The sequence below is a fragment of the Leptomonas pyrrhocoris genome (genome assembly GCF_001293395.1).
Source record: "Leptomonas pyrrhocoris isolate H10 chromosome Unknown, whole genome shotgun sequence".
In the NCBI taxonomy this organism is placed as follows: domain Eukaryota; phylum Euglenozoa; class Kinetoplastea; order Trypanosomatida; family Trypanosomatidae; genus Leptomonas; species Leptomonas pyrrhocoris.
The window spans coordinates 184,764-202,568 of NW_015438377.1; the positions used below are offsets into that span (position 1 = coordinate 184,764).

Genomic DNA, 17,805 nt, shown 5'->3' on the forward strand with positions numbered 1-17,805 from the left:
TCGTTGATGCCTGGGTGGAAAACAGAAAAACGTCAGACGACGTTTTAGTTTCTCTCTCAGATACAACCTATCGTGCGGTTCGCGCACTCGAGGCACTGCCGGCTGCGCCCTTCGTGTCAGGCAACGTTCCCTCTTTCTGGAGAAGAAACCGGAGAGAAGAGGATGGTTGACAGGTAGGCCCTCTCGCGTTCCGCCGTCTCGCGTGCCTCGCGTTGCACCGCCTGCGACGCAGACCGCAGCTCACCCAACGATTGAGACAGCGGTGTCATCATGACGTGATCGGCATCTCTCTCACTCGACCTGCTGCGCACGGTGAAGATGTCGTTGCCTGCCGGTGCCGGCCTCCGTCTCGGATCCTCCAGCGTTTCTCGCAGCAGTTGCGCTGCGCTGCTCACCGTGGTCCCGGCGCTCTCGTCGTTTGGGTCCGCCAGGCGCGTCAGACGCACCGCATTCGCCGCCAGTTGCGTCGCGGCCCGTTGAAGGCGCTGCAGCGCCACTGTAGGGTACGAGTCGTCACGTGGGCCTGTACCGTGGAGTTCGTCTGCGACTGTCACGGCTCCGTGTGTCCGTGCAGCAGATCGCGTCGCACCCTGTCGGACCCCCGGTTGCGTGATTGCCTCGTGAAGTCGCTCCGAATTCGCACGCGGCGTGGCAGCGGAGCGCGTGAAAGGCGACGGAGGCGACGCAGCGTTAAAGAGATGTGGTGCTTCCTCGGCATCGCTGTCAACGGCCACCTGCACAGAAGCTTCCGCAGCGGTTGAAGAGGCGGGCCCAAAGCGAACGTCAAACAGCGCCGCGGCGGCCGCAGCAGCAGCGGTAGAAGACGGAGGGAGATGCGGCCGCCCGGCACGGCGATTGCTTGGAAACCCTCCACTCTCGTCATCGCGCCCCACCGCACGCGACAGCAGAGCAGCGAGTTGCGAGGGCACGTCGGCCGCAACGGAGGGTCGCGAGGTGGAGGAGGCGGCGGAGGAAGATGCGGGATGGCGCTCTTCTTCCGGTACCGGTGTTGTCTGAGCCGCCGCGGTGCGACCGCGACCCCGATCGGCGGCCTGCGACGGCAGCGAGAGGACGGTGTCGTCTAGGCTGCGAATCGGGCTGACCTGCGCGGGCGTCGCACACGTCAGGGCAGCGCGGGTGTAGCGAATGAGTTCTTCTTTGTCTTCACGGCGCATGTTGATAGGGATGAGCTGCTCCTCTCCCTCCTCCTCCGTGCGTTTGACGTGTTTCGGGTCACTCCGCCGGTCGAAGGCGGTAAGAACAGCGCCAGAATACAGAAGAGGATCATCAGGGCAGTTCAGAGGAGTCGTACGTGACGCGGCGGACGCACCACGGTGCCGGTCGGGCGTCCCTGCCTCTGCGTGAGAGGAGCCCGGTGGAAGTGCGGCCAACACCGCACCTCCCCTACGTCGGTACTCCGCTAGCTCCCCCTCCAGCTCCGTCATGCGATCCATCAGCGCGGACTTGGATGCGTGCTCCTGCGTCAGCTGCTCCTGCCACCGCGTGCTGCGTTCCTGTGCCGAGGCGTACGCACGTCCGCAGCGCTGCAGCAGGCGGTGAAGGATGCGCTGTGCCTGCGCCACGTGTCGCCCCGTCGGGTCCGCCCCGTCGTCCTTCACAAAGTCGTCGCCCTCTGAGAGGGCCGAAGCGTGAAGGCCCTGACTGTCGATGGCAAACAGCCCGATAGTCAACTCCGCCTTGTGGTCGTCTACGAGAGCGCTGGCATCTCCGACCTCTGCGATGCTGTGGTGCAGCGTGGACGCCTCGTGGGTGCGCTGACGCCACTGAACCAGCTGCTTCTCCAACCAGGTCACCTTCTCCTCCGACTTCACCAGCTGCTCGAAGATGAGAGAGCTTGTGGAGGCGAGCGCGGCAGCGGCATCGCCTGATGACGTTACCGGAGCGGAGGACACGGCGCCACCATCAAGGCTTCTGTTTGCTGCAGGAGCGGATAGTTGGCGCAGGAGCTGCGTGAGCCGTTGTATGTCACGTGTGTGCTGCTCTGCCAGTTCTGACAGCGTCTGAAGCGACGCAACCTCCGCTGCCCGCCACGTCGCGACGTCACGACGCATGTCGGCGTACAGTTGGAGAAACTGATCGCAGTAGGGGGCCAGGTACTGCACGACGGCCGCTGCGGCCGGGTCTGGGTTCGTTGTGGGATTAGCCCGTGATGCCGCCGCGCTATCTACTGTGAGCGCTGCTCTTTGGCCGTCGCGTGGAGGGGGCAGCTCCGATGTGTCGTACCGCAGCTCCTGCGGAGTGCACAGAAACGTCTCTTCCTTGTCGGTGGGCTCCGCGGCGACCGGCGGCGGTGGTGACGGCGGTGGTGGTGGTCCGGCAGCACCGCGACGCCCAGACTCACTCGGCAGCGGCAGCGGCGGGGGAGGAGCTGCGGACGCCGGCGGGCGCAGAGCTGTGCGCATCACAGAGGGAGGGGAACTGTCTTGCTTGACGGGGGTGTGGAGCGGTGCTTGCTCGCTCTGTTGCCGCCGCTCGCCCGCACGCAAACCCACAGGTTTCGCCTCAGCGGAAGGCAGCGAGACCGGAAAAACGCCGTCCTCCGCCTCGTTCAGAGCGGGCACCGCGTGCGAAGTCCACGGAGGCTCGTCGGCGACATCAAAAGTCTCCGTCTCAAACACGCCCTCAAAGCGTTGCAGCCGTGCCTCCTCCGCCTTCATCGCCCCCGCAGCGCACAGGGCAGCCACAGAAGGCTGCGTTGATAGAGTAGACATCGTTGTGGCCATAGCAGCCGCCGGTTTCGCAGCTGCCATGGCGCTCTCGTTGCCGAGGCGTTGTGGCGTGCGCACGAGGTTCTCGGTGCGCTTTCCGTGTAGAGGTGAACGCTGTGAAACGCTGCAGGTGCCTTCCTCCCTCGAACTCTTCTCCTCCTCCTTGACAGGAGTTAAACCAGAGGCCAGCGCGGCTGCGCGGTCCGCCAAAGCATCGCTCCGATCTTTGCTGTAGGCAACCGCAGGCAGCGTGGTGAGTTGGTCCTCCTCCGATGCGGTGACGTTGATGCTCAACGGCGCCGTCCTGTCTCCCGGCACTCCGCTACTCACAGGAAGAGGAACTCGTCCATCGACGCGACGAGCTTCCGGCGCTGTCCTGAGTGGCGCTGTCGTTGACGAGAAGGTGGATGGATTCCGCGCAAAAGTCGCTGATGTGTCGCAAATGGCAGGAGCACCAACTCCTGCCCCGCCATCGCTGGCGCCGGGCGTACACGATGCTTCCCACAGTGTCGGCGGCACAGCCGATGCGCACGGTGCGATGTTCTCCCTAAAGAAGTCTTCAAAGGGCACGGCGTAGTCCTCCAGCACGCGTTGAGCAGCGGCTGCGTTGTCCGCACCACGGCTGCGTTCCGCAGTTTGCGTTGCACGTCCCTCTCCCTCCAGCACGGGGGCATCCGCACGACGGCCGAACGCGGCCCACCCACCGGCGCAGCGCAGCACCTCGGCGTTCACCTCATCCGCCGACGCCGCGGCCACCACCGTGCACACCGGGATCACCAAAGAGCAGGACTCTGTCGCACTCGCCGCAATCTGCAGCGCCGTTGCGTCACACCGCAGAAGAGAGAGGTCACACCTCGCCGGCCGATCCGCACCACATCCGAAGGCGGTCAGGCAGGTGTGGGTGAGGGATGGCAGGCTGTAGCGGTTGTGCCACGGCAGCGCAGGCTTCCACTGCGTGTCGGCACGATCTCTCTCCAAAGGGTCCCGCTCTTCTACCTGCGCATGGGTCCTTCTTGTGGTCTTCTTATTCCTCAGTGGTGGCGGCGGCGTTGAGGCGTCATTTGCATCCCCTGCTGTGTACGGGCGATAGCCGCAGGACGGGTCGGGACCCGACACGTCCCACAGCTTCCAAATGCCGACCGCGGGTGGCGTGGTGGCCTGCCAACCGCGACGTGCATCGCCGGCGTGGCTGACGAGTGTCGTCACGCACAAATGGCTCGTTTGCTCCTCCCGCGGCAGACCGGCAGGACGCAGAAGACACGAGACGGGTGGAGAGGAAGGATGTCGTGCGTCCGCCGGCCCCACTGTCTCACTGACGTTGGTATCAAGGCGAGGCTGCCACGCGGTGGAGGAGCGGAGGGCGGTGTAAAGCACCCGTGCAGCCGCGGCGGACGAGTGCACCCGCACGTAGCACGCCGCGGGGATGTCGGTCGGCTCATCCACCGCAACGGACGGCGTCGCGGACCCGGAGGAGCCGTCCTCGTCCGGCGAGCTCTCCCGCCGTCGTCGGTCAACCCTTCTCAGCACAGCCGTACCCTCCTCATGCTGACCTTCCTGCCGGCTCAGCAGCTGCCCCGACAGCAGATCCACCGTCTCACGCGGCCGCTGCAGGACGGAGGGGTGCTGCAGAGGGGCGACATCGCGTACTTCTACCACACTCACGGCGACCGAGAGAGAGCGTGTGTGCTGCTCCGTCGCAAAGAGTCGGTCCATCACAGCACGGAAGAGACCGCCCGTAGCGGGTGCCGCGGAGAGGGGTGAAGATGAAGCCGCGGTGGCGGCAGACGGCCGCGGCGGCGGTGCGGAGAGTGTTCGTGGAGGCGCTGCGTCGCCTCCCTGCACATTTCCCAACATAAACGACGTCTTGCCGCTCCCCTGAATGCCCATCGCGAAGGTTAGAACTTCTCGATGCTGCACGGGAGCCACCCTGCTCTTTTGCACCGGTGCGGAAGACGCAGAAGAAGACAACGACTCCGTTAGCTCGGCCACAATCCGCTCAGACAGTGCGAGTGTGAGATCCGCATCGGAGTATCGTGGCGGCGCGGAAGGCGATGGATGCGATCGCGGTGAGAAGCCACCCGCGATAAAAGAATGCTTCTCGTTAGGTGTGGCTCGAGAGTGCTGCAAGCCCTCATCGTGGGAAAGGGAGGCTGCAGCGGGGAGCCGTTCGATGGATATGAAAGGTGTCTGCACCGCCGTCTCAACACCGCGTTGCAGCGAAGGAGAAGGAGGAGCCCGCCGCTTAAGCGAAGGATTCGCAGGTAATGGTGCCCACATTCCCAACCCCACCACCACGGCAGCGTCCTCACTGCCACCCTTCATGTCCGCGTGTACACCGCCGGCTACAAGGCGCGGAGGACCGTAGTGGTCGCCGCGGCGCCGCAGCACACGCAAACGCGAAGCATTGAGGGAGCAAGGTGAGTTTGTCGGAGATTGATCGTCAGCGTCTTCTGCGTGCGGCGCATCTTCCAAGGTGCGCGACTCCCTCCAGCGCAAGGCAACACACACGCGCGGCCGCGACGGCTCCGCATCGTTTCTCATCGGCACTACGCAGATTAATTTTTTTTTTCAAAACAGGTCAGGTTCTGTTTCGCATGTATGAGCTTCTATCGTTTGTTCGATCTACCGAAAGGGGTGCGTGCAACATCTAAGTCTATCTTGCACGTCCAATGGGTAAAAAAGAAAGAAGCGATGCAGGGAATACGGGACGGCTTTGCTACGTACGGTTCAATCATTGAGAAAGGGTCACACACACACACACACACACACAGAGTTGTCCGACCAGCAACAGCCGCGCTTCCCGAGACGTGACGTGACCACGTGGAGACCGCAGTGACGTGCAGACAAGAGAGGAAAGAGTAAAAAGAGGAGAAGGGAGGGAACAATGAATGATGCACGAAAAACATAAACTCATGTGCGATGAGCCGGCAAGTCCGTGTGTGCTCAGCCACACTTCGGCACCCTTCACTATTCCTATTACTCGTTCCACTCAGCCTGCCACTGGCACGGAGGCAGCGGAAGACGTGTCGCGAAACAGTCTGCGCTGCAAAGAACAACGCACATTCGACGGCGGTGCGTCGGGAGGGAAATGTCCGTCATCGCAACGGCAGTGAACGCGTCCGTGAAATCAACAGCGTCTGCAGTTGCTGCTACTGAGCTCACTCCGTTGGTAGGTGAGAGAAGTCACACATACACACGCACACACGTACGCGGCGCAGGTACACGCACAGAAGTCGATAGGACGTGCCTTCGTACTCGTCATGATGGGCGCTTTGGCTGTTGTGCTTTTGGTTTTCTTATGCAGAATGCACCAGCAGCGCTTTGCAGAAAGAAGTGATTAAAGTCGCACGAAGAGCACAGGAATAATGTCAACAACCGTCAGAGTCGCACAGTGAGGAATAGCAAGGAAAAACTCTAGTCGACTACTCTCAGATCAGGAAGGAAGGAAGAAGAAAGGAGAAAGGAGAAAGATCAATAAAGTGCAAAACAGTGTCGTTACATCCCTGGATCGTTTTCATTTTCCTTTAAGGGTAGACGGCTTTATTTTCTTTTTATATTTATTTTAGAACCAATTAGAACTTTACGAAAGGGAGTTTCTTGCAGACTCAGATCGTCTGCATTTCCACCTCGTGGGGTTGGAAAAGGGGCGGGACGGTGGGAAAAAAAAAAGAAAACAGCCTTTCCTGGAAAAAGGTCGACTGGAGAGGAGAGAAGAGAAAGGGATAGTAGTACAACATGAAGCTTTCGATTCATCTCCCGGCGATTTTTTCCTGGCGCAAGCTCTAAAAAAAAAAAGTGCAGGTCGCACCTACGAAGGATTACGTCCAATCAACGATCCTTTCTGTGTGCCAACAGAAATAATAATAAAAAAAAAGCAACATACAAGCAGCATCATCGCCGGAATCAACAAAGAGCTTCTATTCGCTGACATCACCCAGCGAAAACAACAGACGATGAAAAGCGTACGAAACACCCCCACCGCACCAAAGCAGGTTCCACGGGATGAACCGGAAGCAAACAGAGCGGAGGTGATGTACACCCCCATTAATATTCGGTTCCTTTGTTCTTCTGCATTCGCTCCTTCTCCGTTTTGTTTCGCCCGCTCTCACGGCCTCGCCATTACGCGATGCGAGCCTTTTTGCGCTCCTGCATATTGGACTGGAACGCCCTCACCACTCGCAGCTGTGCGCACACCGTGGCCGCAGCTTTTCTCAACGTAGGACGGGTCCGCTGCTTCTCAGCGAGCTGCAGGGCGGCCTCCTCCGCCTCATCGACGATCGGTGGCGGCGGCGGTACGGTCTTCTCGTGAATGTTCATTCGGCGCAGGAGGATGCCCAACGGCAGCGGCACCACAGACAGCAGGAAGCACTTCTTCCAGAGCTCCGCCGAGAGCGGCACGCAGCGCATCAACGCCCCGCCGTACTGCACCGCTAAAATTTGAATTACAAAGGTGCTCCCTACGACGAGGAGAAACATCGGCGCATGGCGAATGTTGTGCCACACAACCATCTCGTTGCCAAGGAGGCGGGCGTTGAACTCGTTGCACAGCTGCAGCAGCACAAAGGTGTTGAACACGACGGTGAAGTGCTCCTCGGAGTCCTGGACGAGCCCAAAGTAGCCGGCGCCGCCGTGAATCAGCCAGAGCTGGAGAAGAATCTGATAGATGGACTGGCCGCCGATGTTCAGCCACATGCGCCGCGTGATGAGCGGGGCCGCCTTCGCCTTTGGTGAGCGCAGCAGCACCTCATTCGACGGCGTCTCCGTCGCGAGCGCCAGGGCGGCCAGCGTGTCCATGATCAAGTTCAGCCACAGCAGCTGCACCGGCTTCAGCGGCGACTCGCCGTTGCCGTCAAGTAGCGCGCCCAAAAACGACACCAGCACCGCCGCCACGTTCACCGTCATTTGGAATTGCAGGAACTTCGAAATGTTATCGTTCACGTTGCGGCCCCACTTCATGGCGGTCACGATGGTACTGAAGTTGTCGTCGAGGATGACGACATCCGAGGCCAGCTTCGCCACCTCGGTGCCGGAGTTCATGGAGAAGCCGACGTTCGCCCCCTTCAGCGCCGGTGCGTCGTTGGTGCCGTCGCCGGTCACCGCCACCACCTCGCCCCGCTGCATCAGCGCCGATACGAGAATGCGCTTGTCCAGCGGCGACGCACGCGAGATCACCTGCAGGCGCGGCAGAATCGCGTTCAGCTTCCGCGCACTCCGCGCCAGCTCGCGGAACTGCGGGCCCTCGAGGGCGAGTCCCTGCTCCCCCTGCGCCGGGCCCGCCCACACCTCGCCGTAGATGCCGACCTCCTTGGCGATGCTGACGGCGGTGGCTTTGTTGTCGCCGGTGATCATGCGCACCACGACGCCGGCGCGGCGGCACTGCGCGATGGCCTCCGGCACCTCCGCCCGCACCGGGTCACGAATGCCCACAATGCCGAGCAGCGTCAGCCCCTCCAGCTGTGTGTCGTCCGCCACGAAGGGCGATGCCGTGAAGTCACCGCTCGCCCCGCCCCCTTTGGCGGCAGCGGAGGAGGGGAAGGGGATGGGGTGATCTGCGTAGGCCACCGCAATGGTGCGGAGCTGACGGCGAGCCATGGCCATGATGGCCTCCTCCAGCTGCACTCGCACCTCATGCGACACCGCCACGCGCGCGCCCGCCGCGTTGAAGGTGTGGCTGCACTCTGCCAAGATCAGCTCGCTGGCACCCTTGACGTAGTACCGAACGATGTTCTCCGCGCGCAGCATCAGCGCCGTCGTCATACGCTTCCGGGCAGAGGTGAAGGGGTAAAGGTGCAGGTCCATGGTAAAGGTGGCGGCAGCGGCCACGACATTGTTGCGCTGCCCGGCCGGCCACGGTATCGGTGTATACGGGGACGAGATGAGCTGCGTGTTGGCCTTCTGCAGTGTACCCAGCCGCTGTGTGCGCAGCTGCATCGGGTCCTCGCCGAGGGCGTCTACGAAGTTGAGCAAGGCCTGCTCGGTCTTGCTGCCCGTCAGCCGCACACTGGCGTGTTGCGCCCGCGGGGACTCGATGAGGGTACGGGTGGACTTCGTGTTCATGGTGATGCACTCCATCAGCAGTTGCCGCACCCCCGCCACCGCGGAGGTGTTGAGGATGTCGACGGTCTGCTGTTGCGGTGGCGATCGTGTTGTCGCTGAGACGGATGATGTGGATGATACTGTCACTTCAGAGGGAGACGAGGAGTGCGGCCGGCTGCTCCCGTCCGCCATCTTGCGTGGGACGACGTAGGCAGTGCCGTATGACGTCACGCCGTCCGTCACGCACATGTCGTTCTGCGTGATGGTGCCAGTCTTGTCGGTGCAGATCGTCGTGGCGCTGCCCATCGTCTCACAGGCAGCGAGGTGGCGCACGAGGTTGTTCTCCTTGAGCATCTGCTTCATGCTGTAGGCCAGCGCAATCGTCACCGACAGCGGCAGACCCTCCGGTACGGCCACCACCACAATCGTCACCGCCGTCGTCAGGTTGTCGAGGTACTTCTTGTAGCCAATGGGGTGCTTGCGGTACACCACCGTGTCCAAGAACTCCTTTCCGCTGAGCAGCACAAACATGAGGCCCGCGGCGATCATGCCAAAGTAGCCGATGAGGTCTGCCAGCTCCGTCAGCTTCTCCTGCAGCGGCGTCTCCTCCTTCGCCTGGCGCACCTGCATGGCGATGTGCCCTGCGAAGGAGTGCACGCCGACGCCCATGACGAGGATCGTGCCCTCGCCCTCCGTTACGTTGGTGCCGGACCGCAGAACGTAATCGCCGTGCGCCGACTTGGGGACGTCGTCGTTCTCGCCCGTGGCAGCGGACTCGTCCACCTTCAGCGACGTGCTGCGCAGCACAACACCGTCCACGGTGAGCACGTCGCCCCCTGCCACCGTCAGCAGATCGCCCGAGAGCAGTTCCTTATCCGTAATCTCGACCGTCGTGCCGGATCGAATCACCTGCACTTTTACAGGTGGGGTGGCTTTCGTGAGCTCCTTAAACTTCTGCTCCTTCTGGTAGTTGTTGACACTGCTTACGAAGGTGACCAGTGTGACGGACAACAGGATGGCCGCCCCCTCAATCCAGCCGTGGCGGTAGTCCACCGAACCGGTGGCCGGGTCCGGCACAGTAAGCCCCAGCACGAGAGACACCACCGCGCTGACGATGAGGATCTGCATCATGCGGTCTTCTAGTGACTCCAGCACCATGTCGAGGAAACTCGTCTCCTCCGCCGCGGGGAGCTCGTTGACGGAGAAGGCCGCCCGCCGCTCCGCCAGCGCCGCGGGGTTGCTCACGTCGATGCCTTTCGCGAGGTCCGTCTTGAGGTGCGCAGCGAGTCCTTCCAGCCCGCCCAGACTGGCCAGTCGCCTCGTGGTCCCTTCGCTGCCTTCGTTGACGAGTTCATGCAGCGCCTCGGGCTGAATGGTGAAGCTTGACCGCTTCGCTGGCTTATCGGACGTATCGCCTGCCCTCTCGCACGGGCTACTGTCCATCGCGGGGAAAATGGGGCTGCTCATCTAAACACTTTCGAAGAATAATATTATAATAACAATAAAGCTATATATATATATGAGAGAGAGAGAGCACAACAAAGAACTGTAAAAAGAAAAGGGCTGCGTGGCAGCTTCACGACGTCTGCAGAAGAACCTCACACCCCAAAGATGTGCAACAGCGGCTAGTAAACCCGCTGTTCCACCGGACTAATAAATTTAGAGAAGAAGAAAAAGAAAAAACAGCTTAAGAGCAACGTAACCACAGTCCCGACAATAAGAAAAAATGAAAAAGAAGAGAAGGTCAACGGAACAACTGCGGATGTTTAAAAAAAGACAGCGCTGTGTTTCTTGGGGGGAAGAGTGAGAAGCAGTGGATGCGAAAAAGGTGAGCTCTCTGAAATGCAAAGCAGTAAATTCGATGTTATTCCCCGCCTTCTCCTTCGTCGACATAAACCGATTTATTTCGCTAACGAATCGGAATTGAAGTTATTTTTTACTTTTATTATTATTCCTCTCTCCCTCTCGGGTGCGTCCGGAGAAGACGGTGAAGAGAAGCCGTACTTCACACAAGAAAAAAAAGGAATTCCGCCGACGGCAAACTCTCTCTTCTTTCAACTCTCTTAGTGGATGAAGCAAACCGCGTGGGGGTTCAACACGCACGCAGCTCAAAAGAACGAGACGACTTCCGACAGATTCACGGCGAGAGAAAGAGAAAAGAAAGAAAATCGGATAATAGCTCTTCCGATAGTGCAAGTTAGAGCGTAAGAGGTGAAGAAAAAAAAAACTGTATTCTGTGACTTCGAAAGAAAGAGTGGCAATAAATAAAAAACACACGTGCGCAGGCGCTGCGTATATTGGGTGAGCAAAGAGGAAGGAGGAGAATAAGAGGAGGGTGGAGACGATGTGTGCTACAAACAGCGGAAGCAGTCGTTTTTGCAGCGGAAGTGCCTAACAATGCAATCCGCCGCTAAACAAAAAGAAGGGTGTTCAAAGACGGAGCTCCGGCAACCCCGGTAGCTGCTGAGCCCGGCCTCCGTCTTGCACTTTCCCTCCCGGTTCGGTCTTTGCCGGTCTTCCTTCTTTCTCTGGTGAGTGTATCTTTGCGTGGGTGCATACCACCAGCGCTCGGGACACCGATCTTCGCTTCGCACAACGTGTGGCCTCTTGGTTTCGTTGGCTGTTTTGCTCTTGAGCGCGAAGCAACGTACGGCTGCCACGATTTTGGCACTCCGCCACTTCAGATCAAAAAAAAAAAGACATATAAATAAATATATATTCCCAGAAGAGAGCATGGCTTGTCGGCTCCGTGCATTGAAGAATGAGTGGGAGTAGAACGCAACTCCCACACCCAGATACTGTTGGGCCAAAAATGCATCTTCGCACCACAGCCACCCTGTGCATCAACGCAGAGCGAGGTGGGTGGTAAGATTGAGCCGTGCATTTGTTTGCTTGTCTGTTTGTACTTCCCCTCTCTCTCGGGGGTATGCAGCGCGTCGTCCTTCGCTGCGCCTTTGGCGCGACAGCTAGAAAAGAGGGGAGGACGTAGCGAGAGACAGACAGACTCAACGGAAACGGAAAAATAAATAAAAAGAAAGGAAGACAAGATCGCAACGATGTGCACATGGCGGAAACAGGAAATAAATATACTAAAGAAACCACAGAGGAAAACAAAGATCAACAAGACAACACACACAACACACACAGAGAGAGAGAGAGATGGATCAGATTAGTTCACTAAGAACGCTTCATGCGTCTACCCAAGAGAAAGAATGAAAAAGACTAGCGTTGAACAAAAGGGAGGGAGAGAAGAAAATAACACATAACAATGGTTGATAACAACAACAAAGGCAAAAATACACATAAAACTCGTAGGGTCCTTTCTTACGAATCAGAGCGCACGAGTGAAGATACTTTAAAAAAAAAAGTTGTTTTTTCTCACAGAAACAATCAAAGCCCAACACATGCGCTTTTATCACGCGTGCGTTTGCATGTTCCTCTCCAAAAGCCACGGATCCAGAGATGAATGAAAGAGAAAACTTGAATGAGATGGGGGAAGAAAAAGCGTGCGCTCTTCTCTCATTTTTTCCTTCTTTTAGCGGTGATAATCGATTGCGGAAGCGGAAACCAGAGAGCAGACTAAACGGAAGTAAGCAGGCAAAAGAAGCGTATGACCCGATCGGCACCACTTCGCGGTGAAGAAACGATGCTTTAGCATTAAGAAGAAAAAAAGGTGTGCGCTTCGGCTTCGCACGTTTGTTTTACTTCTTCGTCTTGTTGCCGTTCTGCGCTCCGGCATTCTTCTTCTTGGTGACTACACAGTGCCTCGCGGACGACGTCTTCGCAGTCTTCTCCGGCTCCGCAGCAGCCGATTTTTTGGCCGTCGGCTCAGCAGAATTTTTCGCTGGTTCCTTCGGCGCAGCGCTGGCCGTGGCGCTCGCCTGGTCTTCCTTTGCTGGTGCTGTCTTCGCCGGCGTGTCCGGCTTGCTAGCGGACTTTCCCTCCTCGGCCGAAAGCGACTTGCCGTTTTCTTCTTCGCCGGCCTCCTCGCTGTCCGCCCCTTTCGGCTCCTTCCCGGCATCCGCAGCAACCGAAGGCACGGACAAAAGCTCCACTGCCTCGTTCGGGTCGACGAACTTGTCAGACGCGATGCTGCATGTTTCTGCTTTCCCCGGCATATAAATCGCCAGCGCTTCTGCCGCGACCTCCTTCGACTTCGCTGTTTTCTTGTTGGGGTCGCCCGCCTTGCTGTCCAGCACCTTCCTTTCCTTAAAGAGGAACTTCTTCAAGGCAACCTTCTCCACCCCCGACAGCTTCACGCCCGCCCCCTCAATCTCTGCCAGCGGAGCGTCCGCGTCGTTCGACGGGTGCTCGATCCACAGCCGCCGCCTCAGCGTCTCGCTGTCGATGCGCTTGAAGTTCTTTGCAGAGGTCTGGTCGCCGATGACCTCGAGGTGGCCCTCCGTGCCCGGCGGGTCCCAGACGTAGCCGTACAGGGCGGCTTCGTGGAACAGCTCCTTGCAGTAGAGCCGCTTTGCGTGCTCGGTGGACATCCCCGCCAGCTTCAGCCACTCGTCGTAGCGGAACTGGTCGAAGCCGGCCTTCGTTGGGCGCGAGCGCAGCCACTTGTACCTGCTCGCACGCGCCGCCTCACTCTTCTGAAAAGCCTTCAGGTCACCAACAGTCGCCTGCTTGAACATGGCGTACACGTGAGCGCGGAGCTGGTCGGAGATGTTGTAGCCGTTCTTGGGCAGATTCTGAATCCGCTGCACGCCGTCGTAGAACGCGGCCCAGCGATCTTCTGCCAGCGGCGCGCCCCACTTCACCTTCGAGTGCTTCCTAACCTGCGCGTCGAAGAGCTCGATGTAGAAGTCGCGTGCACGCTCCCGCGGCATCCCTTTGCACTTGCGCCACCCGACCACCTTCCAGTACCCCTCCCAGTCGCGGAACAGACTCGGCTGCTTCACTTTACTCTCGTCAATGTCGCCCAGCGTCGCCTGCTTGTAGAGAGAGTAGAACTGCAGGCGCAGGATGTCCGACACCGGCACGTAGCCCTTCGCCGGCAACGTGCGGATGTACGCATCGATCTCCTTGAAGCCTTGCTCGTAGGGAAAGGCGGGGCCGAAGAAGTCGACAGGCTCTACGATGGTGGCCGGATCCACAACGGGCTTCATCGGCTCGTCCGACTTCCTTCGCTGGCCAAAAAAGGCCCCAAAGAACACGTTCATCACAATGCTTGCTGAAGTGTATTTCAGAGCACCTTGAGAAGTTAAAACGGAAAAGAGAAGAGAAAGCAGAACAGCTGGGAGAAAAAATATATAGGAAAGAAAGATGCGCGTAGCGCCGTGATGGTGCACGAGAACCTAAAAACAAAGAAGGCGAGGGTTAGTTACTACGTGGTGTGTTCCCGTTGCGTGCGTGTGTGTTGACGGGTGCGTACGACCAGGTAACGGGCACACGGAGAAGAACGCAAAAGGCAGAAGACCGGGGTTTTGCAAGAAACACGTGATCAACGCATTTGGGGGCATCAGAGGCGGGAGAGTCACATAATAATAAGAGAAGCATCCGATGCTCGATTCTCTATGAGAAAGAAAGGGTTATCATCGGGGACGCCTTTTGCAACTTAAACGCAGATGGTGATAAAAACACCCTTTTTTACTCTTCCGCACGCCAGCAGGTGTCTCGGCACGAAAATAGTTAGCTGCGTAACTCAGAGGCGCTTACTCAACCGGGGAGGAAACGCTGTAGGCAGTTGTCTCTGCCACAGCGCGATGAACGTCAAAGCCGATTTAGGATCAGCTCCATTTTACTTTTCCTTTTTTGATATTTACAACATGTGTCTGCTCTGATTTTGGGGGGCGATGGAGTGCACATCTTGAGCGCGAACCTGCATGTTACCGTACGGAGGGCATTCATTGGTTTGCTTGTTTGTTTTTACCTACGCCTTACAGCTTGCTCTGCGTCTTCGGAGTTGGTGGCCACTTGATGCCCTTCGACCTCAACACCGCAATGAGGCGCCTCACATACGCCGCCTTCGCTTCTGCAGGCTTCATGCCCTTGCGCGCGCTCCAGGCATCCCACTTCGCGCGAGCCTCCACCTTGACCGCCCATGGACGCGTTCCCTTCACGTCCCCCTCGGTCGCCTGCTTGTAAAGGGAGTAGAACGCCAGCTTCGTGTTGTTGTCCATCTGGACAGGTCCTCCCTTCGGCAAGGTGCGCACGTAGGCTACGGCGGCGTTGAAGTCAGCAGCAGACATCGCGAATTTTTGAGACGGTTGCTTTGTGTGATGTTCGTGGGTCGGTTTGTTTACTTCACAGCAGACAACAGAGAGCTTTGAGTGTGTGTGTGCTTAATGAGTTTTGTGTGACAGCCGCACGAGAAGTTGTACTCTTGTTATTAATTCGTTTGGTTGATGCGTGCGTCGGTAAACGTTGGCGATCGCCAAACTCCCATGCAACGGAGCAGAGAAAAAAGAAGGGAGTTGAGTTGTTGCGAGAGGAGAATGCACGCCACTGTGAGAAACGCCTCGTTCACAACACCACCTTGAAGGAGGGGAAGATCTTTAAAAAGAACGCTGTGTACGTCTCTAGCGTAATATTCACAGCAGCGAGCAGAAATAACTGGGTGGTTGCATTCAAAAGCAAAAACAGAACATTCGCCCGCAACAGGAGAGTTGGGAGTACGTGCATCGCCAACGTTTTTACGCCATTAAGGATTATTTGCTGCTGCTGCTGATTTTTGTTTGTTTTTTGTTTTTTGTTTTGTCTTCAACGATCGAATATAAACAATGAGGCTAAACATGTATATATAACTAGGAAAGAGGGCGAAATAAACAATAATAATAATAATAATAGTCGTTGTCATCATCCGACACCTAAAGAAAAACAAATAGAAAACGAGAACTGGTTTTGTCTTTTGTTGTTGGAGAGATTCAAACTGAGAGAGAAAAAACAATAATAATGATTTTACCGATGCCTTGAGAAGGTTGCCCATGAGGCACTACCTAGGTGGTGAAGTAGGAAACGAAAAACAAAAAACGGAGAAAGCGAAAGAGAAAGCAGCTTCCATCCCACGCACAACGGCTGTTATGTAGGTCTGCACGTTATGGCGTGAAGACGTAAGTACGCATCGAAAAAAAAAACCCCGCCAGTCATTGTTTGTATGGGGAGGGTGAAAGGTATATATACCTTTTTAAAATACTGATGGTCAGGGGTGGAGGGGGGAGGGAAAGACACGACAATTATAACGAGAAAAATAAGGAAAGAACAGTGAAATACACCGCAGTGCACTCACACGCACACACACACACCAAAGCCCAGCTATGCGTACCATCAAGCAACTCCATGAGAGACAGACGCGCGATAGAGACAATGGGACCCCGCTAGGGGTCGTGCTACAACAAGAGTATACAAGTAAAGAAAAGAAGACAAAAAGAAACTGTCTTTTCTGTTTTTACCCCTCCCGACGGTTTACCTATTCGAAACGCACCGCCTCCAACCCAGTGAGCAAGTGTCCCTCAGGGCATTCGTAAACGGCCTCCTTCGTCTTTGCCTCTACATCGCAGCGCCAGAGATGGCCCATGTCCGTCACGTAGATGTGCTTCCGCAGGCTCTCATCACTCGCCGCCGAAGCTGCGATGCTCTCGAGGTGGCTGAAGGGCCACGACAAGCCAATCGCCTCCGTAAAGCCGGTGATAAGCACCTCCACCGGACCCAGTTGCGGCTGGCCGTTGCGCTGGTACGACACGGTGGCGCGGTTGAGCGAGTTGCCGCCCGCTGCGTCATCGCCGCGGTCTGTCCAGTAGAGGTAGCCGCCCTGCGCATCGAGCAGCAGGTCGATCGGCTCCGGCAGGTTGCGGTGCAGCGTCACGACGTGGGATGGGTCGATGACGCCTTCCGCAGCCGAGGAGGTGGCCGCTGTGACGGACGGCAAGTTGCGACGCTTGAAGTAGTAGGGAGCGGCGAGGATGCGGCCCTTACCGCCCTTCGAGGGGCCCTTGATGGTGAAGAAGATGTGGTTGTGCGGCTCATCCAGCGTGATGCCGACGCAGAAACGCGCCTTGTCCTCGTCGCTGTTGGGCTTGGCGAGGGGCATGGCAGAGGCCTGCTCTTCGGTGAGGCCCGCCTCCACCTCCATCAGCGCATCCGCCGACACCACCGGCACCACCTCGTGCGTCTCGACGTTGTACTTTTGCACGCGGTGGCCCTCGCGGTCGCAGAAGAAGAGCGCCTTGCCATCCTGCTACAGGGCGATCTGCTTCATGGTGGTGATGAGGGGTCCTTCGCTGGCCGCCTTGTACGCGGCGCCGTCGCAGATCAGCCGCTGGGGAAACTTCACCTCCACCCGCTGCACTGTCTCGTCACCACCGTACAGGGCAGCGCGTACAGGGAAGCCATCCGCGGCGTGCCAGTCCCCGCGGTCCCTCTCGTCCTCCACGAGCTTCACCGCGCCCATGTTGCTCCACCAGACAACGATGTCGGCAGGGTCCTTCGACTTCTTGTACTCGTGAAGGTCGAGGGTGATGCCGTCGGGGCAGACGCAGTCCTTTGCAAAGAGTGTTTTCACGTCAGAGCCATCGCCGCGGATGCTCTTCACGGCGCCTTCTTGCAGGTCGAGAAAAATAATGGTGTCCTTCTGCGCCATGGTGAACGAATATACAGCTTTTCCCAGAATATATATATATATATTGTGGGATGAAGTGAGCAGGACAGCTTTTGTGGTAGCAGCGAATAAAAAGGCCTGGAATGCTTCCCTACAGATGGAGGAGAAAATCAAAAAGGTGAGAGTCGAAGGATGTTTACGATTATTATTATTATTATTATTATTATTATTATTGTGATGCGTATGGAGAGGAAAGATTAGAAAAGAAGTGAGAAATAGAAGAATCATTTCGCAGCACTTCTGGATACACAACAACCACATTGTTTTCACTAGTTCCATTTAGACACGACGCTTCGCGTGCATATTCTTCTTGATGTCACTGTCTGCGTTGACGAGTCCTCGACGGTGCGCGAGAGCTTCCATCTCGCAATTCTTGCTTCCGCTGGCATTACCAGCAGAGAAAAAGAAAAAAGCGACACCGTCATTATTCGGGCATAT

The 17,805-nt window shown here is 57.5% G+C and overlaps 7 protein-coding genes across 10 annotated transcripts; all 7 read right to left on the bottom strand.

Moving 5' to 3' along the window:
* Window positions 1-116: 116 nt before the first annotated feature.
* Window positions 117-4,616, bottom strand: ABB37_07914 (hypothetical protein; the record flags this gene model as incomplete). Its single annotated transcript, XM_015806716.1, has 1 exon — window positions 117-4,616. One exon carries the CDS (start codon window positions 4,614-4,616, stop codon window positions 117-119), a length of 4,500 nt encoding a protein of 1,499 aa, XP_015654587.1.
* A 1,653-nt stretch (window positions 4,617-6,269) lies between these two features.
* On the bottom strand, window positions 6,270-6,482 carry ABB37_07915 (hypothetical protein; the record flags this gene model as incomplete). The annotated part of the gene is made up of 1 exon (XM_015806717.1): window positions 6,270-6,482. One exon carries the CDS (start codon window positions 6,480-6,482, stop codon window positions 6,270-6,272), a length of 213 nt encoding a protein of 70 aa, XP_015654588.1.
* Window positions 6,483-6,848: 366 nt separating this feature from the next.
* Window positions 6,849-11,054, bottom strand: ABB37_07916 (putative P-type ATPase; the record flags this gene model as incomplete). Its single annotated transcript, XM_015806718.1, has 1 exon — window positions 6,849-11,054. The coding sequence occupies exon 1, from the start codon at window positions 10,230-10,232 to the stop codon at window positions 6,849-6,851; it is 3,384 nt and encodes a 1,127-aa protein (XP_015654589.1). The 5' UTR covers window positions 10,233-11,054.
* A 1,412-nt stretch (window positions 11,055-12,466) lies between these two features.
* Window positions 12,467-14,098, bottom strand: ABB37_07917 (hypothetical protein; the record flags this gene model as incomplete). The annotated part of the gene is made up of 1 exon (XM_015806719.1): window positions 12,467-14,098. Exon 1 carries the CDS (start codon window positions 13,931-13,933, stop codon window positions 12,467-12,469), a length of 1,467 nt encoding a protein of 488 aa, XP_015654590.1. The 5' UTR covers window positions 13,934-14,098.
* A 552-nt stretch (window positions 14,099-14,650) lies between these two features.
* Window positions 14,651-15,153, bottom strand: ABB37_07918 (hypothetical protein; the record flags this gene model as incomplete). 3 transcript variants are annotated; one of them, XM_015806722.1, is made up of 1 exon in its annotated part: window positions 14,651-15,153. In XM_015806722.1, exon 1 carries the CDS (start codon window positions 14,960-14,962, stop codon window positions 14,651-14,653), a length of 312 nt encoding a protein of 103 aa, XP_015654593.1. In that variant the 5' UTR covers window positions 14,963-15,153. The 3 variants fall into 3 exon arrangements, with proteins under 3 accessions (XP_015654593.1, XP_015654592.1, XP_015654591.1); XM_015806721.1 differs by having other exon boundaries at window positions 14,651-15,096; XM_015806720.1 differs by having other exon boundaries at window positions 14,651-15,055.
* A 1,026-nt stretch (window positions 15,154-16,179) lies between these two features.
* ABB37_07919 (hypothetical protein) lies at window positions 16,180-16,800 on the bottom strand (the record flags this gene model as incomplete). Its single annotated transcript, XM_015806723.1, has 1 exon — window positions 16,180-16,800. One exon carries the CDS (start codon window positions 16,798-16,800, stop codon window positions 16,180-16,182), a length of 621 nt encoding a protein of 206 aa, XP_015654594.1.
* Window positions 16,801-16,947: 147 nt separating this feature from the next.
* ABB37_07920 (hypothetical protein) lies at window positions 16,948-17,459 on the bottom strand (the record flags this gene model as incomplete). 2 transcript variants are annotated; one of them, XM_015806725.1, is made up of 1 exon in its annotated part: window positions 16,948-17,459. In XM_015806725.1, the coding sequence occupies exon 1, from the start codon at window positions 17,347-17,349 to the stop codon at window positions 16,948-16,950; it is 402 nt and encodes a 133-aa protein (XP_015654596.1). In that variant the 5' UTR covers window positions 17,350-17,459. The 2 variants fall into 2 exon arrangements, with proteins under 2 accessions (XP_015654596.1, XP_015654595.1); XM_015806724.1 differs by having other exon boundaries at window positions 16,948-17,454.
* Window positions 17,460-17,805: the final 346 nt, after the last annotated feature.